Source organism: Lepidothrix coronata, unplaced genomic scaffold (assembly GCF_001604755.1).
Source record: "Lepidothrix coronata isolate B3197 unplaced genomic scaffold, Lepidothrix_coronata-1.0 Scaffold16, whole genome shotgun sequence".
Classification (NCBI taxonomy): domain Eukaryota; kingdom Metazoa; phylum Chordata; class Aves; order Passeriformes; family Pipridae; genus Lepidothrix; species Lepidothrix coronata.
Window position 1 is genome coordinate 4,443,415 of NW_016690196.1, and position 27,792 is coordinate 4,471,206.

Here is a 27,792-nt window from a genome sequence, read left to right on the forward strand (position 1 = left end):
GAGGGCTGGCCCGGCTCCCCCCGGCACAGCCGGGGCCTGTGGGCCCGGCCCCGCCCTCCGAGCGCCGCCGCTCCGCGCCCGCCCCGAGCCGCGGGAGGCGCCGGGAGCGCGCACGGCCGGGAGCGCGCGGCCCCGCGTCCCCGGCTGCGGTGGCGGCGGTGGCGGAGATGGCGGCGGCGGCGGCGGCCTCGCAGCGGGACCCGGGGGACTGGCAGGACTTTTCGGGATTCCAGCCCTCCGCGGGGAGCGGCCCCGAGAGCGCCCGCGACAAGGGCGGCTGGGGCGGCGGGGATCTCGGGGCGAAGCTGTCCCTCTGCTTCGAGCCGCCGCAGGCCCGGGCTGGTGGCGGCGGCGAGAGCCGCGTTCCGCTGCGGCCTCTCACGGAGCAGAGCGCATTGCAGGACGACGAGTGAGTGCGGGCTGGGGGGTGCGGAGGGGGCGGTGGGGAGCGGGAGGGCCCGGCCCGGCCTGAGTGGACAGCGCGGCCTGACAGCCCTGTCCTAGGAAGCGCTGCCCCTGGGCCTTGGCGAGCCCCGGCAGGGCTTGTGGGCTGCGGGAATGGAGCCTTTCCCCGCCCCCGGGGTGCAGCTGCGAGCGGCCGGGCCCGGGCAGGAGGGCACGTTCGGCCTCCGCGGCGCGGTTTTGACGTGGAGCCCTCCGGCTTTATTCCCGTGACGGCCAGGGAAGCGTGTGAGCATCCCTGAGCCTCTGACCCCGCCGGGCTAACGAGAAGTACCTGTCCTGAAGTTCAGAGTGACCGGGGGTAGTGTTTGTTTAGCGTCTTGGAAAGTGCCCACTGTCTCTGTTAATGCAGAAAGCAAATGAAGAACAAAATCTCAGCTGCAACCGTGATAATTGTGGGGGGGTTTCCCCTGAGCAATAAAGCTTTTCTGATTCATGCTGATTTCCAGTTTTTAAACATTATTTTACAAATATTTATACTTCTAGTTTTATAGTAAATTTAGTCAGCTTATCTGCATTAAAAATACTGCAGTTTTACTTTAAGGTAACAAAATTGTATGTCGTCCTCTAAGAGATGAAAAAAAAAAAAAGCCTGTCAGCAAGAGTCTAGATATCTATGGTATAAACAGTGAGGTAAGTTCAGAGAACCATGAGTCACGATGGGCAGTGATGGGGCTCTGTCTGCTCTTCTGTGTCTGGCTCGGCCATTACTCTGACCTCCTCTGAGCCTTAGCTAGGCAACCACTCCAAACATCCACCCACAGCAGAAAGCCAGGGCTTGCTGGGTGACGAGGAAGCAGCCTGCTCGCAGAGCTGCTCTGTTGAAAGTCTGAACTGGTGTACCAGGGTGGGTCTGCGTGTGCAAGGCTCTGGTACTGCCACTGTAGAAACAGCTACGATTGACAGAGTGGTGGGCTAAACTCAGAAAGAGTACTTCTGGATAAAACTGAATTCTTTCAAAGTTTTAGTATAATTTGTGTGTTTGTTGTTCTGTCATAAAGGGAAACGAAAAAAAAACTGGTTCAGAATTTGCTACTCTGTCTAATTCCTTATGCTAATGTGCAGAAGGAAAACAGGAACAGCATTAGGAATGGAATTTATAGCTCAGTTCAGATTTTGTTAAAGGAAGGGCCCATCCACCCCCAAAAAAGATTTTGAATATGGTTATATAATTACCATGGAAGCTGTCTCTTCATTTATTCTTCTATTTCACTTCTGTGCGTACATTGTTTAAAAAGGGAAATAAATTATGTTTATCAAAAAACATTTCCTCTTAGCTTCAAAATTAAAAATATTGTGAGTAACTTGCAGATGAATATTTAGGAAGGAAGATATAGTTACTGATACAGGTATATGGTCATTAAGAATATGTTTATTGCTGATCGATTGCTGTTTATTTTAAGGTCTGTGTTTTTGTTCCTTTATTCTTCTCTCCAGGATTTGGAATGCTTTGACTGATAATTATGGTAACGTGATGCCAGTTGACTGGAAATCTTCCCACACCAGAGCTTTGCACTTGCCAACACTGAATCTTTCAGAAAAAGGGGTAAGTTCTGATCAGCAGAGGTACCCTCTTTAAATCTTTTTTACTCAGCAGCGAAATAAAACTATTTGCATTTGTATAAAAAAGTGTCGTTATTAAATGACTGAAAATATTTTTAATGCTTGCCATTATACATGAGAGGTTTTTAAAAATAAAAAATCTAACAACCACTGATGTATGTTTGCATCTCCTTGGGTTGAAATAATGCAGGGTTAGTTTTAGATGAATGTTCATTAGAGCCAGAGCATGATAGAAAGAAATGTAAAATGAGAAAGTGCTTCACATAAAATCTTTCTACTGTCTGATTCATGTTGGACACTGATGTGGGTAAGGGAGGAAAAAAGGCAGGGGTACCCTGATTTAGTAAATCCAGTATGGACTTTTTTTAAGTTCATCTCAGTCTGCAGTCAGATGGCTTCTTTAACAGGAAAGGTGGCCCAGGAGACACTGAATTGCCAGAGTTTGTTTTGTTTTCCTTATTTAATGGTCTGGGGAGAGAGCAGGGAATTAAGAGCTTCAGAGAGGTTTATAGAAAGGGTTGTCCTCCGATCTTCTTGTAAGTGGATTAAAACGTTTCAGGAAGAAAAGCCAGGAGGAATTCCCATCTCACAGGTCTTCTGAGGAAAAGAGTGGCTTATCTTTTAAACATAGTGAAGTTGAGTTACGTTGTAAAAATATCTGTCTGTGTAACTTGAGAATAGGGTAATGCTTTGACTTCAGCCATCATTAGATAATCCACAGATGCTTTTAATGTGACAGGAGTGAAGATTGTTCTGCTGAAGAGGATATTTTTGGGGTTCAGCAGGGGAAGGTGCCAATTTGGAACTCACTTTATTGATTTGAGACTGATGTTTATCCCTTGAATTTGACTTGTGTTTATTCTAATTTTTATTAGAGTGCTTGTTCAGATTTTCTAAGTGGTTTTAGAGTAATTACATCCTTACATTTTAAGTAAAAATACAAGCCTCCCCTGCTGTGACCTGGTGTCACTGAAAAATGGACTGGAAGACTAATGGATTTCTCGATAAGGAACTAAGTATAATATTTTTTTAAAAAGTTTCATATAGTTTTTGTAAGTTATTTGCAGGCAGCTATGAAGAAAGTACATAAAAAAGTGTAAAGTGCTGTTGCTGGATTAGAAAGAATCTTAGATGTGCTGCCAGGAGAGGGAAGAACAGTTTATGGATTAAACATATCTCAAGGTTTTTCAGCTTTCACTCCACCTGGCATGCCTTCTGATGTGTAAAGCCTGTCCGTTTGGGAGCGTTTGACATACTTTTTTTCTGCTTCTTTGTGCTCAGCAGTATTTCTGGATATGTGACAGCACATATGGACCAGCTAGCAGCTTGTTTTAACTTTCTTACCAGGAATACTAACAGCTAAGCAACACTTCCGTGACGCGTTTGAAACTAATAATATGCTGCGGAAGTTGTGCTTAAAGCATTCCTCCTCTGTTCTAGTAGGAGAAGATGTAAGATGAATAAGGCTGATTCATCTGATCTCAGTTGCTTCACATCACGGATCTGCGCACACTTTTATACGTCTCAGACAGTGAAAGAAGCGAAGCGGTTGGGTGGAAGTGTTGTATGTAGTGGTACAACAACAATTACTTGTTTGTTTTATTTTTGCTACACTGCTTTTAAATGGGTCATTCCCTGGTACTGTGAGGACAGGAGGAGGCACGGAGTGTGGCTGTGGGGAAAGCCAGGTGTTCCTTTTAGCACAGGCTACAGCTGATCCTGTGGTGGTTTATTAGCCTAAATTATCAGAATATATCCTGATAATTTTAAATATTTCTGGACATGTCGGAAGGGGAAGCTGATCTCCTTCTTGATAAACTTACCCTTGCTTACTGTCCCATTTTTGTTGCTGTAATCTTATATACATGGAAAAATATTTGAGGATGGCAGATGTTAAAAAAATGTCAAATTGGAGTGTATCTGTGTAGTTGGTGAAGAGATATTCTTAGTGGAGCCTTGTCACTGCACGGTAATTGTAATTCAGATTCTGGGAAAAAAGTGGACGTTTGACTTCATTCTGAGGACTGAAGAAATGTAAATTGTATGTTTTCCCCTATAGATGAGCTATCTGGGGATATTGGTTGCAGCTTCAAAACAAATCTGAAAACTATTAGGGTTTCTGAAGAAAAATTGGGAAAATTGGAGAATTGCAACAAAAATTGAAAACTGATACAGTGAGGCCAAGGACTTTGTACAGCCAGTCATAATGCTTGTAAATTAGCCCAAAGACCAGTAGAAGCAATTGAGTTAAAAATGTCAAGGGTTAGGGCTTGCAGCTCTGTGGGGCTTTTTTAGGTTGGTTTGGCTGGAATCTAGTAATAGACAATGTGCAGGAAAAACTAACAACTATGTAAATAAACGAGAATATATCACTGTGTGAGAGTAAAATATACATGACTGATTAAGGAGGGGATTTAAATCTTTTCTTTTACTATATGTATATCTTTGGTTTGGAAGGATAAGTATAATTTAATGGTATATGTATGAGAACAGTGTTACTTTCTTTCTTTTTGAAAAGACCCTGAGGTATTCACCAATGTATTTTTTAAATAATCTGGGGTGATACCAATGTTCTGATACCAATTTTCAATATCAGCTCTTCTCAGCTTTTTTCCATGTCTTCTATTAAGTGATAACGTAGAACTATAAAAGCACATAAAGTAACAGGTTTGTGTGATGTTAGATATTATAGGCAGGTTTTTTCACCATCCACTGACAAGCGTCTATCTTCACTTAAGATTTAAGTATCTACATTGGATTGACAGCCTTCCATGTAGATATCTACGTGTCAGTGTGTATATGGTCTTTATATGCAGAGATTATTTAAAGAGTTTAAAGACTGATGGCTATTTTAGCTTTCTGCAGTTGCAGTTTTGATTTCCTTTTCCAGGTTATTTGACAGCAAGAATTATTGATTCCACTATTGCAGGCACGGAATCTGTTTCATTCTTAAAATTCAGTATTAGTTTTGGGTTTAAAATATATACATGTATTTTATACACTCACATTTGGATGTGTGTATATATATTTATATAAATACACCTTTTCGTGCTTTTTAGGTAAATGATAACTTGAACCTTGACCTGTCAGATGATGAAGAGCTGAGAGAACAGTTGGATATGCATTCTATCATTGTTTCTTGTATCAATGAAGAACCACTTTTCACAGCAGAGCAGGTAAAGTGTCCAGCAAAGTTAGTGTTGTTGGTGTAATTTGTTCTTTTAGTCTGTTTTTTTTTTGTTCTTCTTCTTCTTCTTGCTCCTTATTGTAGCTAAGCTTCTTGGTTGTTCTTTATTTAGGGTTGTAATAGTGTGTGAGATACTACTGTGTCATTCAGATTTGAAAAGTATTCCAATACTTCAGGTGAGGTTGATAGTCCAGGGTCTTTGAAATCTTTATGCATTTCTTACCATGAATCAGTCAGAAAGGCTACTAAATCAGGTGTAAGAGTTAAAAAGCAAAAATATTTTCAGAATCTTAGTGGTGTGGTAGAGTTTGTAGTTTTCCAGCATGACTGTATGGCAATTCATAGCTTCACGTGGCTTTATTATTAGCAACAATTCTTTGAAGTTTTTGCCTAACTTGAGAGCAGATCAATGTTTCTGCTAGTAAGATTTCAGATTACTTAGTGCCTAAAGACTTTGGCTCCAAACCCATGGAAATTGCTCTTCTGAGTAAGGTTAATGATGGTCTATTAACATCCTGCTTTAGGAAGCAAACACAATAATATATTTTCTTATTATTTAAATGGTTACCTGTGAACTCTGATGAAGAGGGTTATTAATAATAAGAGAGACAGGATTGCTTGAACTGCCTCAGCTCTTTTTTACTGTGAGGTGGATCTCAGCAATGATTACAGCCTTTAAACCTGTATAAGTTGATGTGTTACTTATTCAGATGTCTAGTTAATAATTTGTCCTGTAGAACTATGGTCACTTGTATAATGAAAAGTAAGCTCTCCACTCACAGAATTTCTGTTCTCATACTTTCTGTCTGGCTCAAGTCTTATGTGCAGGGATGCAAATCAGCTTCAGGTTATGGTGGATCGGTTTGTAAAACTCATAGGCACAGTAGATTTTCAGGCTGTTCGTGGGGGGTTTTTTGGTTTTGTTTCTGAGGTTGTTTGGGGTGGGGGTATTTTGTTGTTTGTATTGGGTTGAGTTTTTTTGTTTGGTGTGAGATTTTTTGGGTGGGTGGATGGGGGTTTTGTTTTGTTGTTGTCTGTTTCTTTGTTTTTGCTGGGGTTTGGTTTGGTTTGGTTTTTGGTTGATTTTCTTGGGGTTTTTTAGCTAGAGAAGTATAATGAAGTAGAGGGACGTAATTAGTTTTTGGTGTGTTTTCCTTCAGCTGAATACTCAAGAAAGATACTGCAGCTTGCTCTTTAGTTCAGTTCTCTTAAGCAGAATCATGTGTACCTTCATGCAGAAATAACCATGTAGTTTCAACACACTGCTTGCTATGTGATTACCGATTTACTGTGACAAGATACGGGTATTCTCAGGGAGCGAGGATGGAGAGGATGTCAGGATGTCAGTATGATATTTTTGACTCTCTTCCATCTGGTCTTGGTGTTAGTTTCATCAAATGGCAGGCTGTTTCTCTTCAGGCAGGAGGGTTTTCATAAGGGTTTTCATTTTTCAAAGGTGATTGAAGAAATAGAGGAAATGATGCAGGAATCGCCTGATCCAGATGACGATGAAACACCGACCCAATCAGATCGGCTCTCTATACTTTCCCAGGAAATTCAGACACTTAAGAGATCCAGTACAAACAACAGTTATGAAGAGAGTAAGTGATATTTATTAAATATTTTACCCTTATGCTTACTGAAAATAGTTGAAAGGGTAAGTTGACCATGTGTTTAATTCAAAGGAAGTCCTTCTTACGATGTATCTGTATTCAAAAATATTTTCAAAATGCCCTGAAAGAATAGTCTAAATTAAGAACATAAATAGAGGACTCATCTTTGTCAACTTTCATAACTAAGAATAAGAATAAAACTTTATAGAATTTCAATTTAAAGCAAATACTCTGAAGACTGATACGGTGGAATGGGATTTCTTCATGGATAGAGTGATAAATTGGTAATTGTTTGTTAAACTTTCGCAATTTCTGTAAAGTGAGACACTTTCTTGATGCCCATATGCTATTTAAGATTAGCTAAAGCTCTTGGAAGCTGTACAGTAAATAAGGAAAAGGGTGTTTCTTTGGTACTGTTTCAGTCACTGCAACATATCTTCATTGACAGTAACACAAAAATAAGGTGATCATTCCTTTTTTTCCCCATAAGGACAGTGCATATTTTTCAGTCCTCCCATTCCTCTTCAAAAAGTTTAAAAGTTAAAAAAATCCTTTGTGTCTTCTACTCAAATTAAATCATCTGTGCTTCCCTACACAAAAGCAAAGAAATTACATGTATAGTTTAATTGTAATAGGTTGAATTGTATGGAAAAGAAACCTGTGACTAACCACTTTCATGATGGAAAAATTTGTTTAATGTGTGCATTTGTCGCAATCAATTCTAGAAGGTGATAGGGATACGAAGAATATTCATTAGACCCTCTTATAAAGTTTAGTGATTTCTTTCCTGTAGTCTAGGTCAACAATATAAACTGTAGAAGATTCAGAAAACTGGCTGACCTCTTGGGGCATCACTTACAGTTTCTGCTATGTTTCAGATTTATGGAGGAGATACCATTTTCATGGCTGGACTCTCAGCTGTCTCAACACATAAATTTAAGGAATGTGAAAGCAAAATGTATTGTGTTCAGCAGGGCTTCCTGCTTTCCTGACAGTTCCATATGTCTTTAGGTTTGGAGCTAATCAAGCTTGCTTGATATTTCATATCATATATATTTTGCTTTGTCTTGAGTCCATCTTTTCTGTTGCATCTTTATGGTTTAAAGGTCAGTCTCGACTGAACTGTGCCTTGAGTTACTTTGGCAGTTTAACTTTGCTTCACTAGTTTCTCAGAATCTGCTTTCTTGCCTTTCATGTCACTATTTTATTAAAAGCTCTTGTTACCTTTTTTCGGTGTGTGAAGGTGCTTCAGTGTTGGTCTGCATCTCTCTGAAATTTTTGCAGGTTTTTGCTGGAAACTGTCTGGCTTTTATAGGATAGATCAGAGGTGTTCATGTTTAGGATTCAGAGCAGGAAATCAAAGCTTGTATTTAGTTTTTTCTTGGATAGGAAATGACACGTATTAAGGCAGTCCAACAGTCAAGCTGTGGTTACACAAGTGAGTTCTTTAGCCTACATATCTAAGTTTCAGTACATGTAGTCTTCTGTATTTGAATTCCTCTGTCTTCACTCACCTGCATTAGCTGAGGATTTCCTATGTAGCCCTTTGTAGACTTTGATAATGACAATTTATCTATCATAAACAAGTCACAACTGCAGTTGGGTAGCCTGCACCTATGTTTTTGGAACAATTGTTTCTTAGGCTGTGAAGCTGGTTTTTAGGTGTTGGGACTCACAGGTGCTCTCTCTCGGTACTGTAACAGGGTTTGAACAGAGTTTAAGGCCTAAGCTACTCTGAAAAGGCCTCCTTGACAGAGAATTGTCTTAACAGGTTTCATCGCTTTTTCTTTAGTTGAGTAAGTGACAAGGAGCTTTCTACAATCAGTTTTCCCTGCTGTAATTTAAGAGAGAAAATCTTCATGTCATGTATTACCTTTGATGCTTCTAAGAGCAACACTTTTTTGTAGTTTGTGGCCTTATTTATATTTTTCAACACTTGTCTTGTCAGTGTTTTCCCTTACAAGAATTTTTTTAGACATGATATTTACTAGACTAATTTTATGAAACTAAATAATTGCAAACATCTATTCCGTGTCCTTAAACAGATTGTACCCGTCAGTGTAATCAGGACTAGCTGTTTCTCAAGTGCCATTTAAAATTATGGTATTTGACATAGCAACTGCTGGGACTTACTAGCTTCCTGGGTGTGTCAGACTTAAACTGGAACAAAAAGCAGTCCTCTTAAGAATGTGCTCATTTCTAACCCAAGCAAGCCTCAGAACATTTTCTTGATCATAATTTCACTCTCTGTAACACATGACGCAGTAGTACCTTTGAAATGCAAACCTGGATGTTTGTTTTTTCCTTACAAACTGACATTTTACAAGCTTCTGATTTGACCAATTCAGTCTCAAGCTATCTCAAAACTATTAATGCTATTGATCTAGGTTTTTGTTTCAGGTGACACAAGGCCATGCTTTTGACTACGTGGAAAATTTGGAGAATTTTGCTAGTTTTTCTGCTAAATACCTCAAAAAATGTCATAAAACTTTGCCACAAGCTTTTATTAATATGCATGCATACCCTAGCAGTATCACCAAGAAGATTTTCTTGCTCATAGAATATAGTTTCTGTATTGCTATGGGTGAAAAACCCAGGGATTCCAGAAATGCCAAAGTTTTGATTGTCGTCAGAAAATATGAAGGCCTTTTACTTTGAACAGTGAGTGCAGGCGGAAAGTAATAGTTTACAGTGGTGTCAGAAGTTTAGCACTTATTTCAGCTTCCATAACTACCAACACTCTCTTCATATTTACAGATTATCTCAGATTTCTCAGAAGTAAGAAAAAAGTATAACTGTCTTCTTGTTGCTAATCTTGCTGCCTCTGGGATGTGTTTATTCTTTTAGGAATTTTATTTTAGAGCTTAAATATAGTTAAGAGTTAAATATAGTTAAAGAATTGAATTTTTCGTTTTGAGAAATTTCAGAGTACTTTTTTCTTTTAATCCCCATAAGTTTTCTTATGCTTAAAATCTTGACAGATTACTTTTTATATGAAATATTTTTAGGAATAAAAAGATTGTCTGTTGCTGAATTAAATGAACTGCTAGAAGAAATTGAAACTGCTATTAAGGATTATTCTGAGGAACTGGTACAGCAGCTGGCTCTACGAGATGAGTTGGAGTTTGAGAAGGAAGTGAAAAACAGCTTCATTTCTGTCCTCATTGAAGTGCAAAACAAACAGCGAGAACACAAAGAAACTGCAAAGAAGAAAAAGAAGCTGAAAAATGGTAGTCCTCAGAATGGCAAACAAGAAAGAGGTCATATGCCTGGAACAGTAAGAAAATTTTTATAGCTCTTTATACTTTTAAAATGTGTTTTGTTTTTTCTGCATGGGAAGTAGTAGTTCTAGATTATATCAGGATACCTGGTACACCTGCTTCTATGCTTTCATTCGCAAACAAGGCTTAGGCACTTCCTATTGAGAACTTTTTTTCACAAAGTTGTATAATATTTTCCTCTTCCCATACTCAAAAAAGATTTCTTTAACTGTTTGCAAATTAGCCTGGAGCCAGCATACCTTTCTCGCAGAAAATACTGTCTGCAGGTGTACTGCTCTGTGTTCTTTTGTCAGTAGGCAAACTCATCTGTTTGGTTTCACTGTATGAATTTTAGTATGTTTTAGTCTTGCAGGAAGTATTGTTGGTGTAGTTGTACAGATGTTTATTGATTGTATTGTTTTTTAGGTAGGAAAAAAGTGAAAGTCTTACCCCAGATCTCTTAACCTGGGGCAGAGTTACTACATCCAACAAGAGACAGGGATAAGGCCAAAGTGTAGTGCAGATGTACAGGGTGGGGAAAATTTGTTTTACTGTTAACAGAACAGCAGCAAAACGAAAAATGGAACAAAAATGTCTTTCAAGTGGAGTTCAATAAGAGGAGTCAAAGAACGAAAGAAATTAGGTTATTAGCTTGTCAATGCAATTTTTTCTTTCTCATCTGACTAGTAGAATTTTAAATTATTTGCGATATTAATGTTTGAATTTTTTAGTGCCTCTTACAGAATGCAAAAAATGTGTTTTTGTAGATCTTGGCTAAGTCCCAGAAAGAATGCTTCAGTTGGACATTAAAAGGTTTGGGGTTTGCTTTTCAAATATAAGGAATGTACATTTATAATGAAATATAAACACTTCAGAATCTATTCCTAAACTTACAAGAATAAGATACCTGTGATATAATCTAAATGGGGTTTTGATCTCTTCTCTATAATGAAAAATCTATGTGTGCAGCTAAATGTTAATGAAACTCTAAGAAAGTATATGTCTGGAAAAGCATACAAAATTGTCATCACTTTACAAGAGCACAGTGAAAAGTTCCTTCTTGGTTCTCAGTCATGGAAAACCAAAAAGGGGTATTTTGCCTAGAAAGAAAAATAACTGTTTGGTTTTGAAACTTGAGTCAAGTGATTCATAAGCTATTCCAGTTAGTTTCAAGTTTAGAAACATGAATGATGGTTACAAATATAACTGTATGTTGTCCCAGTATAAGATATTTTCGTATTTGGTCGCTTGAAGATGCTGATGTGTCAGGTTGCTTTCTAAGAGGGAGTGAACAGACTAGCTCATAAGTAAGACTGTATGCTGCACATGTGTGATTCCTTTGAAAATAGCGTTCACTGTCACTAGATACAGATTTGAGAACCCTCTCCCAGAAGGAGGTGCAAGCTTCCTTGCTTCAACACTCCTTTTTTTTCTTTTTTTTTCTTAAGAAAGTGCTGAGAATATGCATACAGAGAGTATGTTCAAGTAGCTTTGTGAAGAGTGAGTTTCTATTAATAAATAATGTATAAATTAGTAATTTTATTAACTATAGTGAAGTCTCATTTAAATACAAAGATTGGAAGTAGAGTTAAATTTTCATACTCTAAGAAAATGAATTCTCCTGTAGATACTATAATTGAATTTGAAAGAAAATAGATATTTTAATTTTTTATCCTTGATACAGTCTTTGGGTAAATCACTTTCTTAGAGTTCTAAGACTTTTACCTCTCTCATAAAGGCAAACTGGAGAGCAATTAAAAATAGTCCAGGCTTGAAGATACCAGTTCCCTTAAGTAGGATATCTTAAAAGGGTTAAGATGGTTTTGGTAACATTTATGTCTTTACTGACCTTGTTGTGCTTTAGAAGGCAAATGAATTCTGTATTACAGCACATTTTATTCCCCCTCCCATATATATATACATTCAGATAAACATGCTGAGGTGTGGTCTTTTTACTGCCCTGTTTCAGCAGCTTGACAGTTTCTTCTTCTTATATTCTTGTCAGTTGCTGATTTTTATGTTGCATGCTAAACATCAAAATTATTTTGATTTTTTTATTTTATTTTATTTCACTTGTCTTCTCCAGCAAGCAAAAAGGATTACAAAGTTCAAGGAAAAAAACTGTGGTTGGATTATATATTATTTTTTCTTTACTTTGATTCCACAATTCTATGTAATGGAGCTTGAAATCAATATGGGTGTATTATTAACTAGTTTTGTATGTTTTATCATATTACAGAAAAGGGGGAATTGTAATTGTTGCTTCAGTTGTGGAAAAGGAAGCGTGAAAGCATAAAACATTTTAAAGAGGTAGAGACTGAACAGTGTTTCTAGTAGATGCCTAAAATCCGAAAAATCTGAAAAATTGGTATCAACAGTGTCTTTAAATGTATATCATTCAAACACAAATGTTAGAGGAGATTTTATTATGAACTAAACTTTCAAAAATGCTATTTTTTACATTCCAGAATGAAACAGCCTTAAAAGGCAAGTGTCGATTATCAGGTCTGCAGTGAGAAGGTTTTATTTGAATAAATTTTGATGTAGAAATACTGCTTAACTGCCATTATAAGGTTTGCTTTTTAATGATAAAAATTAAGTAGATGAATGAAGAAATAGAAATGTGCTGAAATACATCTCAGAGCTTGTCTTTGTCATTTGTCTTTCACAGTCTTGATAAATGCTGATTAATAGTCCTCTGAACTTTTCTCTGTCCCTTTTTTTTCTCTCTGCTGTGTTTTCACTACTTGTAGCGCTTCAGCATGGAAGGGATCTCAAATGTCATACAGAATGGCTTCCGCCACACGTTTGGAAACTCGAGTGGAGAGAAACAGGTGCTGGGCTATCTTCTCTCTTTTTTCTCATTCTTTGCCTGCACTTTCAGGAGCCGAGGTCTTGAAAATTGACAGTAGTTGAAGATAAATGCTGAGACAGTTAAAAATAGGATAAAATGTTGGAATCTCTGCTCCTTCCCTGCCTCAGGACTCTGATCAGCCTTCAGTCTCTTTCTCTCCTCAACAGCTCGAGAGAGTCAGGACTTGATACCCTGATGCACTGAGCTAATAACCCGTATTTCTTACCCCAGACTAAAAGTCTGTTTTGCCATGATGCATGCTTCAGATATGTTGCATGTCTGTAAAAATCTAATATCTAGTCAAAGAATATGTATCAGGTTAGATGTAGCGTTTCAGCCTTCAGCATTAACAACTTGCACACTACCCCCAAGTGAAAAAAAGGTTTTGTTTTCTTTTTTCTTCAAATGTTCAGAGCTGATATATCTAAAAACAGAGTAGAACCTGGAAAATGCATAGGCTGTATTGTATGTCTTTTGCCTTTGGAAACTGCATGCTTTTAAAAGCAGTGAAATGTGTGCAATGCAGATTACCGATATAAAATACCTGAGCCATAGGCAAGATGTTGTATGTCCCTCAGAGGCAAGATTTTATGCCTTATTTCAAAATAATACTAGCCTGTTTATTTCAGAAATGTAGTATGTATTTTATTAAATGCATTCTGTATTTTAGTGAACTGTTAAGGCTTATGCTATTATTTAGTCTTTTGGCACACATTACAAAATATTGGTATTTCACGTTATTTAACACATACCCACCCATTATAGTTAATGCAGTTGTGCCAAAGGAGTGCATTAGAGTTAATTTTTTTTTCCCAGTGAGAAATAATTTGAGGCAATAAATTGTCTGGTAGTTTAGAAGTCAAGGCTGATTAGGCTTTTGTCTGGGAGATGAGTGTTGTATCCTGCAGAGGACTTCGGGAGGTAAAACAACAACACTCAAGTCATTCCCGAAGCATGAGGTTAGAAATCATGGACTTACACACTTACTCGGGCAAGGGATATGTTTGAGAGTTTATGAATACTTTGATCCAGATATTTGTCCCCAACTTTCGAGATCTTGAACACATGTGCAGAGCTTACCTAACTGAGTACATTATCTCAATACTAATAAAGATATAGCTCTGTTGGTTTTTTCTTTGCTATATATATATATACAGCTATTTACCTGTATCTTTAGGCATTTTAAATATCGTGTATTTTCATGATATGAACATATTTAGCTATGCCATCCCATCACACTTTTTGTTAAAAGACTTTCACTGCTTCCTTCTAGACATAAGTAGCATAATCATATGTTAACAATAACATTGAGTGGATAACTCTTCCAGTCATTTTTTGAATTAAATTAATGTTACTCTTCATGTTGATCATACTTTTCCCTGATTTATCTTATACGATATCCTTGTTAGTGGAGTTATGGGGTTTTCTTCCTTCCTATATCCTAAAGGATCATGGAAATAATATGAACTATACTGGAGAAAGGTGGGAAAGATAATTAAATCTGTTCTGATTTAGTTCCTAGAAATCCATTTTTCTATGGCATTTGTTTTCTGTTTGGAAGGTTTTTGTTTGATTGGGCTTTTTTGTCACATTACCAAACCCCTGGCCTTGCTTCTGAAATACTGGTGTCATCTTCTTATTGTATCAAGTTGCAAAGTAAAACAAGTATCAGATATTCAGTTTCTTAGTGCTACTCTCATGGTATTAATTTGAGTGGTTTTTTCAGGGTGTATTGTCATTATAAACTCACATTCATGTGTTTTCTGCTAGCAGGCAAGAGTTAGCTAACAATCTGGAATTGCAATTAAAAAAAACACAAGGACAGACAATTTTTTGTGTACCTGGGAAGGCAGAAGTTCCTACACATATTGTCACAACATAAAGTTTATGGCAAGTTTGAACACTTATTTTAGAACTCTTTTCAATCTTTAAATTAAGTGGTACTTCCCACCTTCTACTACCCTCTGATAGTGGGTACTTCCTTTTTTAAATTTTAGCCCTTTTTTCTGTGTGTATGTTTGAGACATAAGTGAAAATTAATTGGAGTTCTTGACAACATTGAAAGATAAACTTCCAAGGAGCACTTCTTGTTCCCATCTGATAATGCAGTTGGGAAAAAAACACCCAACACCCATCTGCATAAAAGCCATTGAAATGTTTGTAGCTCTTTCTGCGATCATACTTCCAGAAGAAAATTCAAGATAGTCATCTTAATTTTGATTTTCAGGCATATCAGACACTTCTTCTGGTTATAAATTGTGATGGGAGTTGCTGCTTATCATCAAATCTGCTTCAAAAATTTAGAGGTCACAGATTTAAGAAGTGGTCATGTCAGTCAGCTACACTTTAGTCCCTTTTTCATCCTTTTCATATGTTATCCTTCACACAGCAATTTATGGAATGAGTTTTTATAGTGTTATTATAGAAAATGATTGTTACAGCTGCAAAATATTGATGAGAAAACTAGGAAACTAGGAAAGAAATTGCTTTTTCTGTTTTTTTTAAATTTTTACTGTTAGAGAGGGAAAATAATAGGTGGAGTTTACAGGAGAAGAAGAACAGGGATAAATCGATGTTTGATCCAGTGAAACATGTCTTGGTAGTTTGTTGTCTAGGTAAAAGGCACAATGCCACTTAGTTCTGAAGGCTGGAGAAGACAGAGGTCTGATTTCTGAGTTAGTAGATCCACTTTCGTCTTTGACATTTGCAGATTCAACAGCCTTTTATTTAGCTATCGATTCTGGTCATTTCATTAAGTGGACACTTCTCTGCTGATACTTGGTTGGTTACATCTCCTATAAAAGAGATTGAAAATTGACTGTTTCCAAGAAGCATTACATGCTTTCCTCTGCTGTGCTGAGTGGATGTGAGAAAATGCCAAAAGAAAAGGGAGGGAGAAAAGCACCCTGTGTTTGCAGAAGGTCTTGGTGAGGTGTCAGTACGTCCTGTACAACTGGTTCCCTTAAGTGACACTGAACTGAGTCTGTTTGGCTTTAGACAGATGATGTTTTTGAGCATGAGGTGCACGATCCTGCTGAAAACATGGCAATGGTTGTAGCAGCGTTTGGCAACACTCAAATCTCTTCTGCAAAGTGAACCTCTTCACCAGAGTCTGAGTTACACTTGACTCTCACTGAAGTGCTGTTACTAGGAGAGGAGACCTTTTACCTTGTATGACGTGTTTTCTGCTTGTTGCATGGAGAACTACACAGATCTCAAGTTGGATGAGGGATTGAGGGTTACTTTGCCTACTACCTTGTAGCTCTTATCCCATAATAAAGTTCCTGTTAAATTCTTACAAACTGAATTCAGGGAAGTTTATCCACTGGAGAAAATTCCAGTGATTTCAGTACTTTTTAAATGCTGACCTCTTTAAGAAGAATATGCATCCATATAGGCTGCAAATTAAGATAGCATCTAAAATGCATTTAATAAAAGCAATAGAGTTGCTTCAGAAATTTGAAAATTAATCTTGTTTGCACTGCAGGCATGAAAATCTTGAAAGAGGTGAGAAATTTTTGCCTTTTTTTTTTTTAAGCAGACAAGAATTAAAGATTTCAGTAAATAGAAAAAAATTGAGTTGGTTTGAAGCAATCTGTTAGCACACTCAGCTATTATTAAAATGGATAATTTGAATCAAATTCCAAATGGTGGGACCTTGTGTTTCATTAGGCTCACCTTGTTCTTTTTGGTTGGAACTGTAAAGCAGCAGAAGGTGAAAGTTGTCCGTTTTCATTTTCACCTAACTGAAATTAGGGGCATCCTAATTTTCTTTGCACAGGGGACTAGATCACCTTCAGAGCTGGGACTGGGCTTTGATCTGTCAAAATCTTTGGAATGTTTCATGTTCTTGATACGAGTTAACCGGTCACTGAGAAAGTCTTGCAGCTGTTTTGAGGCTGTTCAAACGAAGTTCGAGTTTGAAGAGTTGTTTAGGTTTTTTCCCAAAATACTTCTTAGCACTCTTCTGCAAACCTGAATGCCTTACTTAAGGTATCTCAACAGCCTGCGTCAGTTGTGCTCTGGAATCCTTTAAAAAGGTGACTGTTCTTAGTTTCCCAAGTTACTTGAAGGTTACATCCATATTTACCTGGAAAGGTTTTTTATGCATTTTCTGGAAAGAATTACTTTCTGATTTTAGGCACAACTCATGATGCCTGCTTGATATTTATACTCTTTTTTAAGAGCAAGTTTGAAAGTTGTTCATCTGCATTTATAGTGTTGTTTGAGGAAAGGTTGTTCTTTGAGCTTTTTTTTGATTGTAAGAAGTACTTTAAGTATATGAAGGACTTCTGGAGGGAGAAGAGGAAGGATTTTGCTATTGGTGTGCATAGGCTCTGAGGAAGAAGCGTAGCAGAGAAACTTTATACTGTAAACAGCTCCAATTATTTAAATACTTTTTTTTAGTGTTTAGCTGCATGGCTTCTCAAATGGCCACATAATTTGGAAAAAAAAATAGAAGTTGGCTTCTGTGATAAAGGCTTTGGGATAGGAAAGGTAGAATCTTAATTATTTGTGGCTAACAATTTCAGTTGCTACAATTTTTGCAAAAATAAAATGCAAGCAACAAAGTTGCTTGAAAGGACCTTCAGTTAACTCTGTTTTTCATTTGACAGTACTTAACAACCGTCATTCCTTATGAGAAGAAAAATGGACCCCCATCTGTTGAAGATCTTCAAACATTAACCAAAAGTGAGCATATGAAGTTCCCCCATGGATCCTTTCCTCTTTGTATTTCTAATTGTGTTTGCTTCAAACCATTACTCTATATACTTTTCTCTTCCCCCTTACCCTATGCCATGTATGTAAAGTTGCATGATTTTTAACCATACTTTTCAACCAGCTTTAACTGAGCCTTCATGGTATGTTGGTTTTCTATTTGTTCATTGAAACCTTGAAGGCTAGAAACTTGCATGTATCAGAAAGTAAAAGTTCTCACGTTACTTTGACAGCTGGGCCTTATGGAAAATACTGCATGTCATGTAATTTGGCAATACTGTCTTGTAGTGCCCAATATACCCCTGTTTGTTTAAACTTGCTGTGCTTTATTGAGGTTATTGTAATGACTTTGAAAAATTGAAGTGGATGTCAAGACACTTGTGAGTAGTTGCATAATGATTGTGCTTAATTGCCTTTAAAATAGCTGCCTTCTCTCTATAGTTTTAGTGGTTTGTTTGGGTTTTTTGGTAGTAAATTTTTATAATTAGGAATTCCAAACCAAACAGGAGTTTTGACAATGCTTTTAATTCCCAGTTCTTCACATCTTTTTAGCCAGATCCTCAAAATTATTTATAAATTCTAAGTTCTCTAGTTGTTTGAGGTTTTTTTTTACTCTAATTTGCAAGAAAAAACAAAGTTGTATTTTTAAAAGTTACCTACTAAGGTGATTTAGAGCATCTCTAGGAGTCAACGGCATCTCCTTCTTTTGAGGTTTATAGGAACAGTTTAAAAATAGGTGGTAGAGTGCGTCAATGTATTTTCTGAGATCTCAGTGCAGGGCTTTGGATCTAACTATGTCTTAAGGTGATTTTCAGCAGCACAGTTCTGTGATTCCACAGGTGGTTGAGATGGTAAAAGGCTCATTGGTTATTTCCTAGAAGGAGAAAATAAATAATGTATAAATTCTGGAGTAAATGAAATATTTAAGCAGGAATTAAATTCCCCTTATTTTTCTACAGTAGACACCCTTAGCTGTTAATTCATACTTATTTTGTGACAAATGGTTTTCTCATTTTGTGTCTATTCCTGCAGTGAAATTTTATCCTCTTGCTATATTTAAATTTCTCTTGAAAATATTAAGCAGAGAGAGACTAAAGCCTCCTGAAAACATTTTGTGTTGTTTGACAATTTATTAACAGAATGTCTTGTACAAATGCATTGTAAAGAGTATTCATATTATTGACTTTTCTTGGCTGGTTGTGGCTGGAACTTCATCCTGTGACTCCATTGCAGGTCTCTGACTCGCTCTCTGCTGTTGTTAGGGCCAACACTAAAGCAGGTGTTTAGGGCTGTTCAGTTGGTTTTTCTTTCAAAGCTGTATATTATTCCGTAGTTATGAACACTAATGTCTGTCTGTAGCATAAAAATTGATATTAAGCAGTTTATGAAGCACTTGTTATAATTAGAGTTTAGAGTCTCATGCGAGGAATTTGGAGATTACTGCTATTCGATATAATTCTGTATTTTTGATTCTTTCAGTCATGTCCAGAGTGCTTTATAAAGGGTTGCAATTGTTTGTTGTTATGGAGTAACAGACAAGCTTATATGTGTCAAGTTGAGCTATTCCACATGCTTTCCTTTCTTCAAAAATAGGCAAGATGGACAAGATTGACTTCATATACATCACAAAAATGACATTTTGGCATTATTCTAAGTTATTGCCAAATTCAGTCATGTATTTAAAATTTTTCTAAGCTACAGCAGCTAACATTCACCATTTCAGGAGGAAAAAACCCACTGCTAATATTTTCATAGAATAAGTCACATAAGTATTTCTCCAGAAAAGCTTCATTGTTCCATGATTTGAGGTGAAGATCAAAGATATTAAGTAATGGAGCATACTTTTGTGGCCTGAGATTTCCAGCCCATCAATAGTTGTTAGCACATATTAGTTTTGAGTGTGGTGGCTTTCTTTTGGTGAGATTTTTTTGTAGGGAAGAGGTCCTTCTTGTTGTTGTTATGTCTGATGACATTAATTAATAATTAACCACATGAAATGGAACTCTTGCATCCATGTACTGTGGAGTTCACTGAGAATTACACAAGTGAAAGGTGGAGATGTGATGTGTCTCATTCATTGTATCTTCTCATATTTCAATTAAGAGTTTTCTGACTAATCCGGTAGTAATGTCCCTATGAGTAGTTGAAACAGCTCCATGGTATTTATTTTGAGTGTTGTGTTTAATTTATGGCTAAATATCTGCTTTACTTTTTTTCTTGCTTTAGTTCTACATGCCATGAAAGAAGATAGCGAGAAAGTGCCAAGCTTGTTAACAGACTATATTTTAAAGGGTGAGTGTGTTTCTTGGCAGGGATTTTATTTTATTCTAAATTAACTTAAAGTACATTTAAGGTGTATTTGAAAAGAATGATCCTACAGCATTCATGAATTATGTTGCCCTTCTTTCATTTATATTCTATTTTGTTCAAGATTTCTGATTATACAGTTCATAAATAAAACATGTTTATTTTGTTTGTGATAGTATAATGTAGTAAGTATGCAGTGTATATTCAAACAGCTGAACAACAGCAGCAGGAGCAAAGAAATCTGGCTCATGAAGTTAAATAGGTACAACTTATGTTGTACAGGTTTTTCAGAATCAGAACTCAAACTGTGTTTGCTATATAACTGCTTATAACTTCATTTTAAGTGTTGCCTTCTGATCAATAGTAAAAATTATTTATCTATTTTACTTGTTATAGCTTCTTCACATTTTATTTTAAAAGTTTTTGTATGAGTCATTTATTTTCCGGTATTATACATTGATGATATTAAGAGAATTTCAGGCATTGAAAGTCACTGCTTGCTTTAGCTTTAAGGAGCTGTTCCAGGTAGCTTCCAGGTTGTTAAATTATTTTTAAATGTTTTTCTTCTGACTTCGTTTTTGCCTAGATCTTACTGATGCTTATGGTCTTACTTCAATTCTTGGCATATAAATGATACCAATTTTTTTAGTGTTTTACGTTTAGCATATGCATCAAACTCCCAAGATCTGAACAAACAGCTGCCACTCAAATGTATATTACATTCTGCTTTTCATGTGCTGCAAAAGTTTTTCTCTTCTTTCGATATCATGCTTTCCAAGTCTCGCTATTTTTTCAAATATACAGTCATTTGACTTAACTCCAGGCGATTTTTAAAGGTTTTTGTATTTCTTACACAGACATTCTCATCTTACACATATTTGACAGTACTATCAGGTTTAAGTTATATAGTGCGTTGTTATTTAAGAAAATCTGAAAAGAGCTGTTCAGTATTCCAGAAGCTCCGACAGACTTCCTGTTGGAAGAGGTCAATTTCTAAGTTTTGTGTAGGGTTGCACAAGTACCACATACAGTAAGAATGCAGAGATCCTTTCAGTTAATTCCTTTGATTTTTCCATTGTTTAGTTACCCTTTCTAAAAATTCATCTTAAATTAGACAAATGTATTTGCCTATGAGCTGAGAACCATGTAGGATCAAAGTTTTTTTTAATGGCGATGGCACTAGTCTTTAATTTTCTGAGGCACAATCTTTGACCCAATTGTTATCAATAATTAAAAATTTTTGCTCTTCATAATACATCTGGTAGAAAGTGATTGGATTTAATAGTGCTGTTTACAGTGTCTGCTCTTATTTTTAGATGTAGCTATCTAGAAAAACCTTCAGATCACTAGGATACTGAGAAGAAACTGGCTGCCTAGGGAAATGGAGCAATCTCCTGCAAAGAAGGCTTATAGACATGGATTACCTGAACGTATGATAGGATGATCTAGGAAGCTTGAACTGAAGTTTCCTCCTGCCTCTGCATGCTTGTGACTTACAAATCACCAGGGATGTTCTACTAGCTAAATGTGACAATTACAAAAACATCCTACATATGCAAGCGCTGTTATCTCTAAATTGTAAAACACAAATGATGGGAGTATGAAGACTAATCACTCACATCACTCATACTGAAAGGAAAAGGCAATTTCCCCTCAGCTGTCATTTCCTTAGTGAACAGGACCAAGCCTTTCTTCATCCTGTGTGGGTCTGTGTGCACAAGTGGCAAGCAGTTGTACAAGCTAGGGAGCACAGAATTTTACTCTTCCCTTCCGTGTGGCCTTAACTGAGCTGTTGACATTATGTCAAATATTTATAACTCAGCTAACAGTGTTCCATTGTAATGCAGATTTATCCTGTGAAACAAAGTCTTCCAGTTGTTTCTGAAGTTGTAACCTGTTTCTCATTTTCTACCACTAAAACTTCTGGCCTGAAACCTCAGTGAGGCTTTCATGGCACAAAATACTCCCAGCCACCTGTCTATTGTCTGGAAATTACTTTTAAAGCTTGTTAAAGGGAGATTAGGTGAATTCTCTACAATCACTAAGATTAACTTTTAGCTCAGCTTTTGTACCTGAAATTCCAACCTACTCCTTACATTCCAAAATAAAAGTAGTGACTTACTTTTTGAAGATTCTGCTGTACTGTAAAATATCTTGGCAAGGTAAAAATCTTTATGAAGATTTAGGGGTTTGAATTTGTTTTCCAAAAGAAGTTCTGTATCCAGTGGTAATAATCCATATGGTATGGTGGTAATTGTATTCATTTTACAATTTTCTCCTCTCTGATCCAGCTGTCTTCTTACACTGAATAGATTTTATTGCTTTTTCTTAAGCATTAATCAAGAAATGAAATTTTGAAATGTGTGAATTATATCACCAAACATACTTTGTTCTGTTAAAATCTTTTAACTGCTTGTTTCTTTGAGGATCATTTTGTCTAATCTTACAACAAAAAAAACCAGACAGAGTGTTACATGTGACAGTAGGATATGTGTAGCTTTATGGAAAATCTGGTTATTTTGGCATTTGTCTGCACAGGTAAGTGCAGACAAGGTTTCTATTTTATATATATTTATAAATATATATATATTTTTTATTCTACACAGCAAAGAAAAAAAATCTTAAAAGTAAACCCTTAATGATTTTTTTAAAGCAGCACTGTCTTGTTATTCTATGGTATGTAAGAAATTAGAATATGCAGTCTTATGTGGGTGTTGTGGCTGTCCACAGAATTATTAGTAAACTTTCCCAGATATTGGTGGCCACTGTTGAAAAGTTACTTAAATGGTTTCGAAGCAAGAGCTGAAGAAAAAATATCAGGAAAAAGATTATTTTAACAATTGCCAGAGTATTGTTGGCACAATGCAATGGGAAAAATAAAAAAAAGAATGCTGTGAGCCTGGAAAGGTAAATGGAACAGTAAGGTTGAGCAGTAAGTGGTGATGTAACAGGAAATGTTACCACATTACTGGTGTTCTGATAAAAAAAAAACAACAAAAGTCAGTGAAATGAGTTTATGTTTTCTTTGAAATTCAGAGTGTTTTGTAGCATTCACTATCTTGAATAACTTGAACTAAATGCCAAAATAATTCTGAAACTTGGATCATGTAGGAAGACACGCACAGTTCCCTTCTGTCTGCGTTGTCTAATAGTCACTATCTTCATTTAATAATGATTGAGTAGATTTGTTTTGGCAAGACATTTTGGGCAAGAGCTGGAGCATGGAATTGAAACTTGAAGGAGAATCCTGCAGCCAGATCACCTATTGATCTTCCATGGATTATTCTTGTACTTTTTTTTTTCATAACCAGCTAATGCTTCTGAAATGCTGCAAATAGAAATCCTCAGAACATGGGATGTGCAAATCCAGTATAATAAAGAAATTACAAAGAACAGTGCAACTTAGTGCATTTCATGTTAGGGAAAAAAACATATATGCTTCTCAATAGGGTTATTAGGTTTGAAATTATTTCTGATGTTTGCTTTTTTAAAAGCATCCTCTTTTCCCAATTTCTACTGCCCCCTTGTGTCCCCTAAAATGTTAAAAATACCATTTTTTTCCTCATGCTCAAGTCCCTCTTTCCAGGGGTCAGTTAGCTCTCCCCTGGTTCTTTTCCACAGGGAATATTTCCTCACAGGTAAGTGTCCAGAAGCCAGACTAAGTACATGTTCTGTGTAGAGTTGGGTCCAATGCAGTAACTTACCTTCTCTTGTTCATGGTGCTCTTACTGAAGCCCAAATTATTTTCAAGGGAATTTTTTCTTTTTGTTGGGTTCTGTGTGTTTTTACTTTTCAGTGAACATTTCTATCCTTAACACTAATGAAAAGGACTTAGTGGTTTCCTTTGCAAGTAAATTTTAGTTCTTCTCCCATCAGCATATGATTCATGTAATATTTTAATATTGTATAGCTTTAGAATTAAAATAGATGGTAACATGAAATTGATTAGCATTTGCAATTGTGCTTAATTTTTTCTGAATGTATTTTAATATATCGATATTGTTATTATATTTTATCGGTAGAGATCATGAAGTAGAAACTGGGATTTGAAAAAGAGTGTGGGAATGAATTTGCTGACAGGGAATGAAGTACCAAACCAACACTGAAATTCTTTATCTTAAAAGGCACACTTCTGGACTGAATGAATTAATTAATCATTTTCTGTACCTTTTCAAAGTTAATATTTTCCTTATTCAAGAACACAAATAAGTGTAAATATTTGTGACATCCTTGAAACATAACTATTATATAACAATATATGAGTATGTATTCATAGTTGAAATGAATGCCTTTGTAATCAGATGTGTCATTACAGTAAACTGTTATCAGATGTATTTATTGATAAGCTCTATGTTCTTTTCCTTAACAGTGTTGTCCTTAAACAGTAATCGTGACATAAAAATACAGTGCTACAAATAATATGCTATACATTACTACTTAGTAAAATGCCTGAAATACCTAGTTTTGTTTTTCTAAATGTAGATGTCATGAAAACAGTCATTTTCCATCTTTCACTTTGCTCTTTCATATCTGTCCTTTCAAGTAAAAACTTAAATATTTTTTTGTTTTAATAAAACCAGAATTTACATCTTATTCCATTTTTAAATTATGCAAGTATTTCAGATAATGAGAACATTTATTTTCTTGACTTTGAAGTTTTTGTTTAATTGTTACACCTGACTTCTTTATTTGCTTTTGTGTTGTGCTAGCATTGGTTTGAAAGCTGGATTGCTCTGAGGTTTGTGTCTTATGTTGAAACAGGAATGAGAAACACATGAAGGACATGTCTTATCTTCCCACTGTGTGATTCTTGTACATGCACCAGAATTAGAAAGTAGAGTTAGAATCTCAAATTGTCAGTGCATATTTTTAAAATATAACTGCATGTGTCACCTGTTACTTAATGTTCTGTTTTCTCATAGAACACTTCAAAAAGCACTGTTTAAGACATGACCTTTAGTTAACTCATTTCTGGATAGTTAGTTAAAGATAGTGGGTTGTGTCACTTAATTACCTTTTGAGAGAGGCTGATAACTTAATTGCCAGTTTCAAAAGATTTCTAGATTTTACTGTGTTACTAATAGGGTAGAATTGAATATTTAAATATTTTAGTATATACATTACATTTTTATACAGACTACATTACATTTTTATACAGACCAACTTCACTGATGTTTATCAAGATGTATTTGTGGTTCTTTTGCAGTTCTGTGTCCTACATGAAGAGGGCTGCCTTTCAGAATTAGCCATGCTCCTTTCTGTGATGAGAAGCTTTCTGTGGATATAACTCATAGTATTTTTTCATTTGGCACTATACCTAAAAGAAGTATGCATTTACCTCCTCTGTGTGTACGTGGATTTTCTGATCCTACAGTAAGTCGTCTGGGCATGACAACTCATTCATTTTAACTTAATAGTGCAATGAACTGGAGCAGGGAACAAACATTGTACAGTTTTACTTGCATTGTTCAGACTTTTTAAAGTCTATTTTTACATTGTATAGCATGTAGTAAATCCTCCTGCACATTTTGTTGTTGGAAGGAAAAGTAAACTTTGAATAGTGTAAATAAAACAAGGCTTATTTCAAGGAACCCATATTTAAAAGCATCCTTAGTTCCTGTAGCAAAGATGAAAAAAGGATCGTAGCCAGACTTGGAATTAAGGATTCAAGAGAGTTCTCCAGGACGCATTCCAGGATGGTGTTGGTGAAAGTCAGCAATCAACACTTCTTTGAAAATGATAATGTTGAACTATACAACGGTATTGTTCATAGATGAACAAATCCAGATGCTTTGGTCTGACATAAGTAATTCTGTTACCAGTTCTTTAACACAAACATCTGAGAAATGTAATGTTTCATATTTTGTTTTATTTTAATTATTAATGTTCACGTGGCTTAGATATGCTCCCATATTGCTGCTATAGTTTTAGAGGTTTTAATAAGTGTTTGATCTTAATGAAAATGCTTCAATATATAAACATTTTAAAAGACAATATCTTTTTAAAAGTACATGTACAGTTTGAATAACTTGCACCTGGCTTCCAAGTTAGTATTATATTGAGACATTTGTTGTTGTGTTTCTAAATTTTACTACAAATCTCTCTTATAAATTGTATGCACTGTCTGCTCTGTGATGATGTGACTGCATTCAAACAGATGAGAATGTATTTTACAAATCCTGTACAAGAAACATACCCCATAATCTCAACCTTAAACACTTGCCACAAGTAATTTTGCCAGTCTTAAAGATTAGACTGAAGTTTAAAGAGTACTAATAAAAAAAAAAAAAAAGAAAAAGGAACTATTTTCTAGGTTGAATTCCTATTGATTCTATACCCAGATTTATATACTGAATGTCTAAAGGCACTGGAATATAAGGTTCTAAAGAGATAAACTTGTGTTTTCTTCAAATAGTTTTTTCCATTTGAAATCTTCGGGGTTTTTGTTAGTTAAAGAGAAATATGCTCTTGAATACCTTGCATCACTTCAATGCTCAATTTTATCATCATCACCAAATACTATTTTGATCAGTAAAATATATTCAGTTTAAAAATAGTTCTCATAATGCTTTTTTTTTTTTCTAAGGGCCTCAGAATTTTTGTCTTTTGTGCCTTTTTCAGACCATAAATTTTTCAGTTTAAAATTCTTTTTCTCTCTCTCCTCAGCTTGAAACATACTTGCCAGCCTGCTCAGGAATAAATAGATGCTCTGCATAAGTGTGTCATATGTAAAGTTTTTTCATTGCTTTATTTTATTTCATTTGTAGTTTCTCTAAAAAAGAAAGCTACCATTTGTTTCTGTAGCTGTTGTGTTATGAACTCATTATGGCATGCTTTTTGTATGGAAATTCTTGATGTTGACTTGATGTTGATGCCTGGAAACTGGCAAAGGGGGTGACCCTGCTTTATTTTTAAAATGGTGCACATGTGAAACCCACCATGTCTCTATATGAGATCTATTCAGAGGTGCTTCAATCTCCTGTTGAGGCTTGAAGTGAAAAGATGGAACAAAAAAACCCAAATAAACAAACAAACAAAACCAAACAAAAAAACCCCACAACAACCAAGGGAAGAATTTAAAAAAAAAAAAAAAAGAAAAAGACAATAACAAAAAAACTTTTGACAAAGTTTGTGTTACTTGTAGCAAATCTTGGATGACTTAAAGTCATGAAATACTGGAAGTAATGAAACTGGAAAGAAAACTCATCGCTAAAGACCAGAAACAACTTTAGTGAGCTAAGCAGCTGCTTTGGTATTTCATGCCCCTCATCACACTAAGCAGAATTTCATTTTGAAAAGTACCTGTTTACCTTGTATGCATTAAACAACAACTGCCAAAGATGGCAAGTATTATATGTATACCTATATATGTACATAAAAAAATAGATCTCAGAACATTTGAATAAAATGAGCCATGCAAATCTGCTTTTCTGCTGAGTTCTATGCACTTTGTATTCTCTATTACGCATCCTTTTTCCAGATCCATTACTGAATCTTGCATTCTTTCAGGGAGATGGATTTCGTTGTTCATTTTAGTTTTTGCATGTGACAGCTGTAAATGGCCATCCAAAAGCAGTAGCTGAGAGATGCCCTACCAGAGATTTAGGAAAAATACATTTTTTACCAAAATCCATTTCATGTTTGATATGAAGAGTCCTGGTAGCAAAGTCCTCCTAAAGTCATTGAATTTTAAGGTACTTAAGTTATTTGTATCACTTGCTATAATAGCATCTTTTTTTTTTCCTTTGTTTTTTTTTTTCCTGTTTTGTTTTTTAATCTAACTCTTCTTCTGTGTTTTCAGCTGTTTCGTTTGAAGTTTATTTGCTT

The 27,792-nt window shown here is 36.0% G+C and overlaps 1 protein-coding gene across 2 annotated transcripts; it reads left to right on the plus strand.

Moving 5' to 3' along the window:
- The first annotated feature begins 142 nt into the window (after positions 1–142).
- On the plus strand, positions 143–27,389 carry FEZ2 (fasciculation and elongation protein zeta 2). 2 transcript variants are annotated; one of them, XM_017806783.1, is made up of 9 exons: positions 143–409; positions 1,900–2,008; positions 5,085–5,201; positions 6,669–6,813; positions 9,834–10,102; positions 12,839–12,919; positions 17,556–17,631; positions 19,885–19,950; positions 25,172–27,389. In XM_017806783.1, the coding sequence occupies exons 1-9, from the start codon at positions 168–170 to the stop codon at positions 25,186–25,188; spliced, it is 1,122 nt and encodes a 373-aa protein (XP_017662272.1). In that variant the 5' UTR covers positions 143–167; the 3' UTR covers positions 25,189–27,389. The 2 variants fall into 2 exon arrangements, with proteins under 2 accessions (XP_017662272.1, XP_017662273.1); XM_017806784.1 differs by lacking the exon at positions 12,839–12,919.
- The last annotated feature ends 403 nt before the right edge of the window (positions 27,390–27,792 follow it).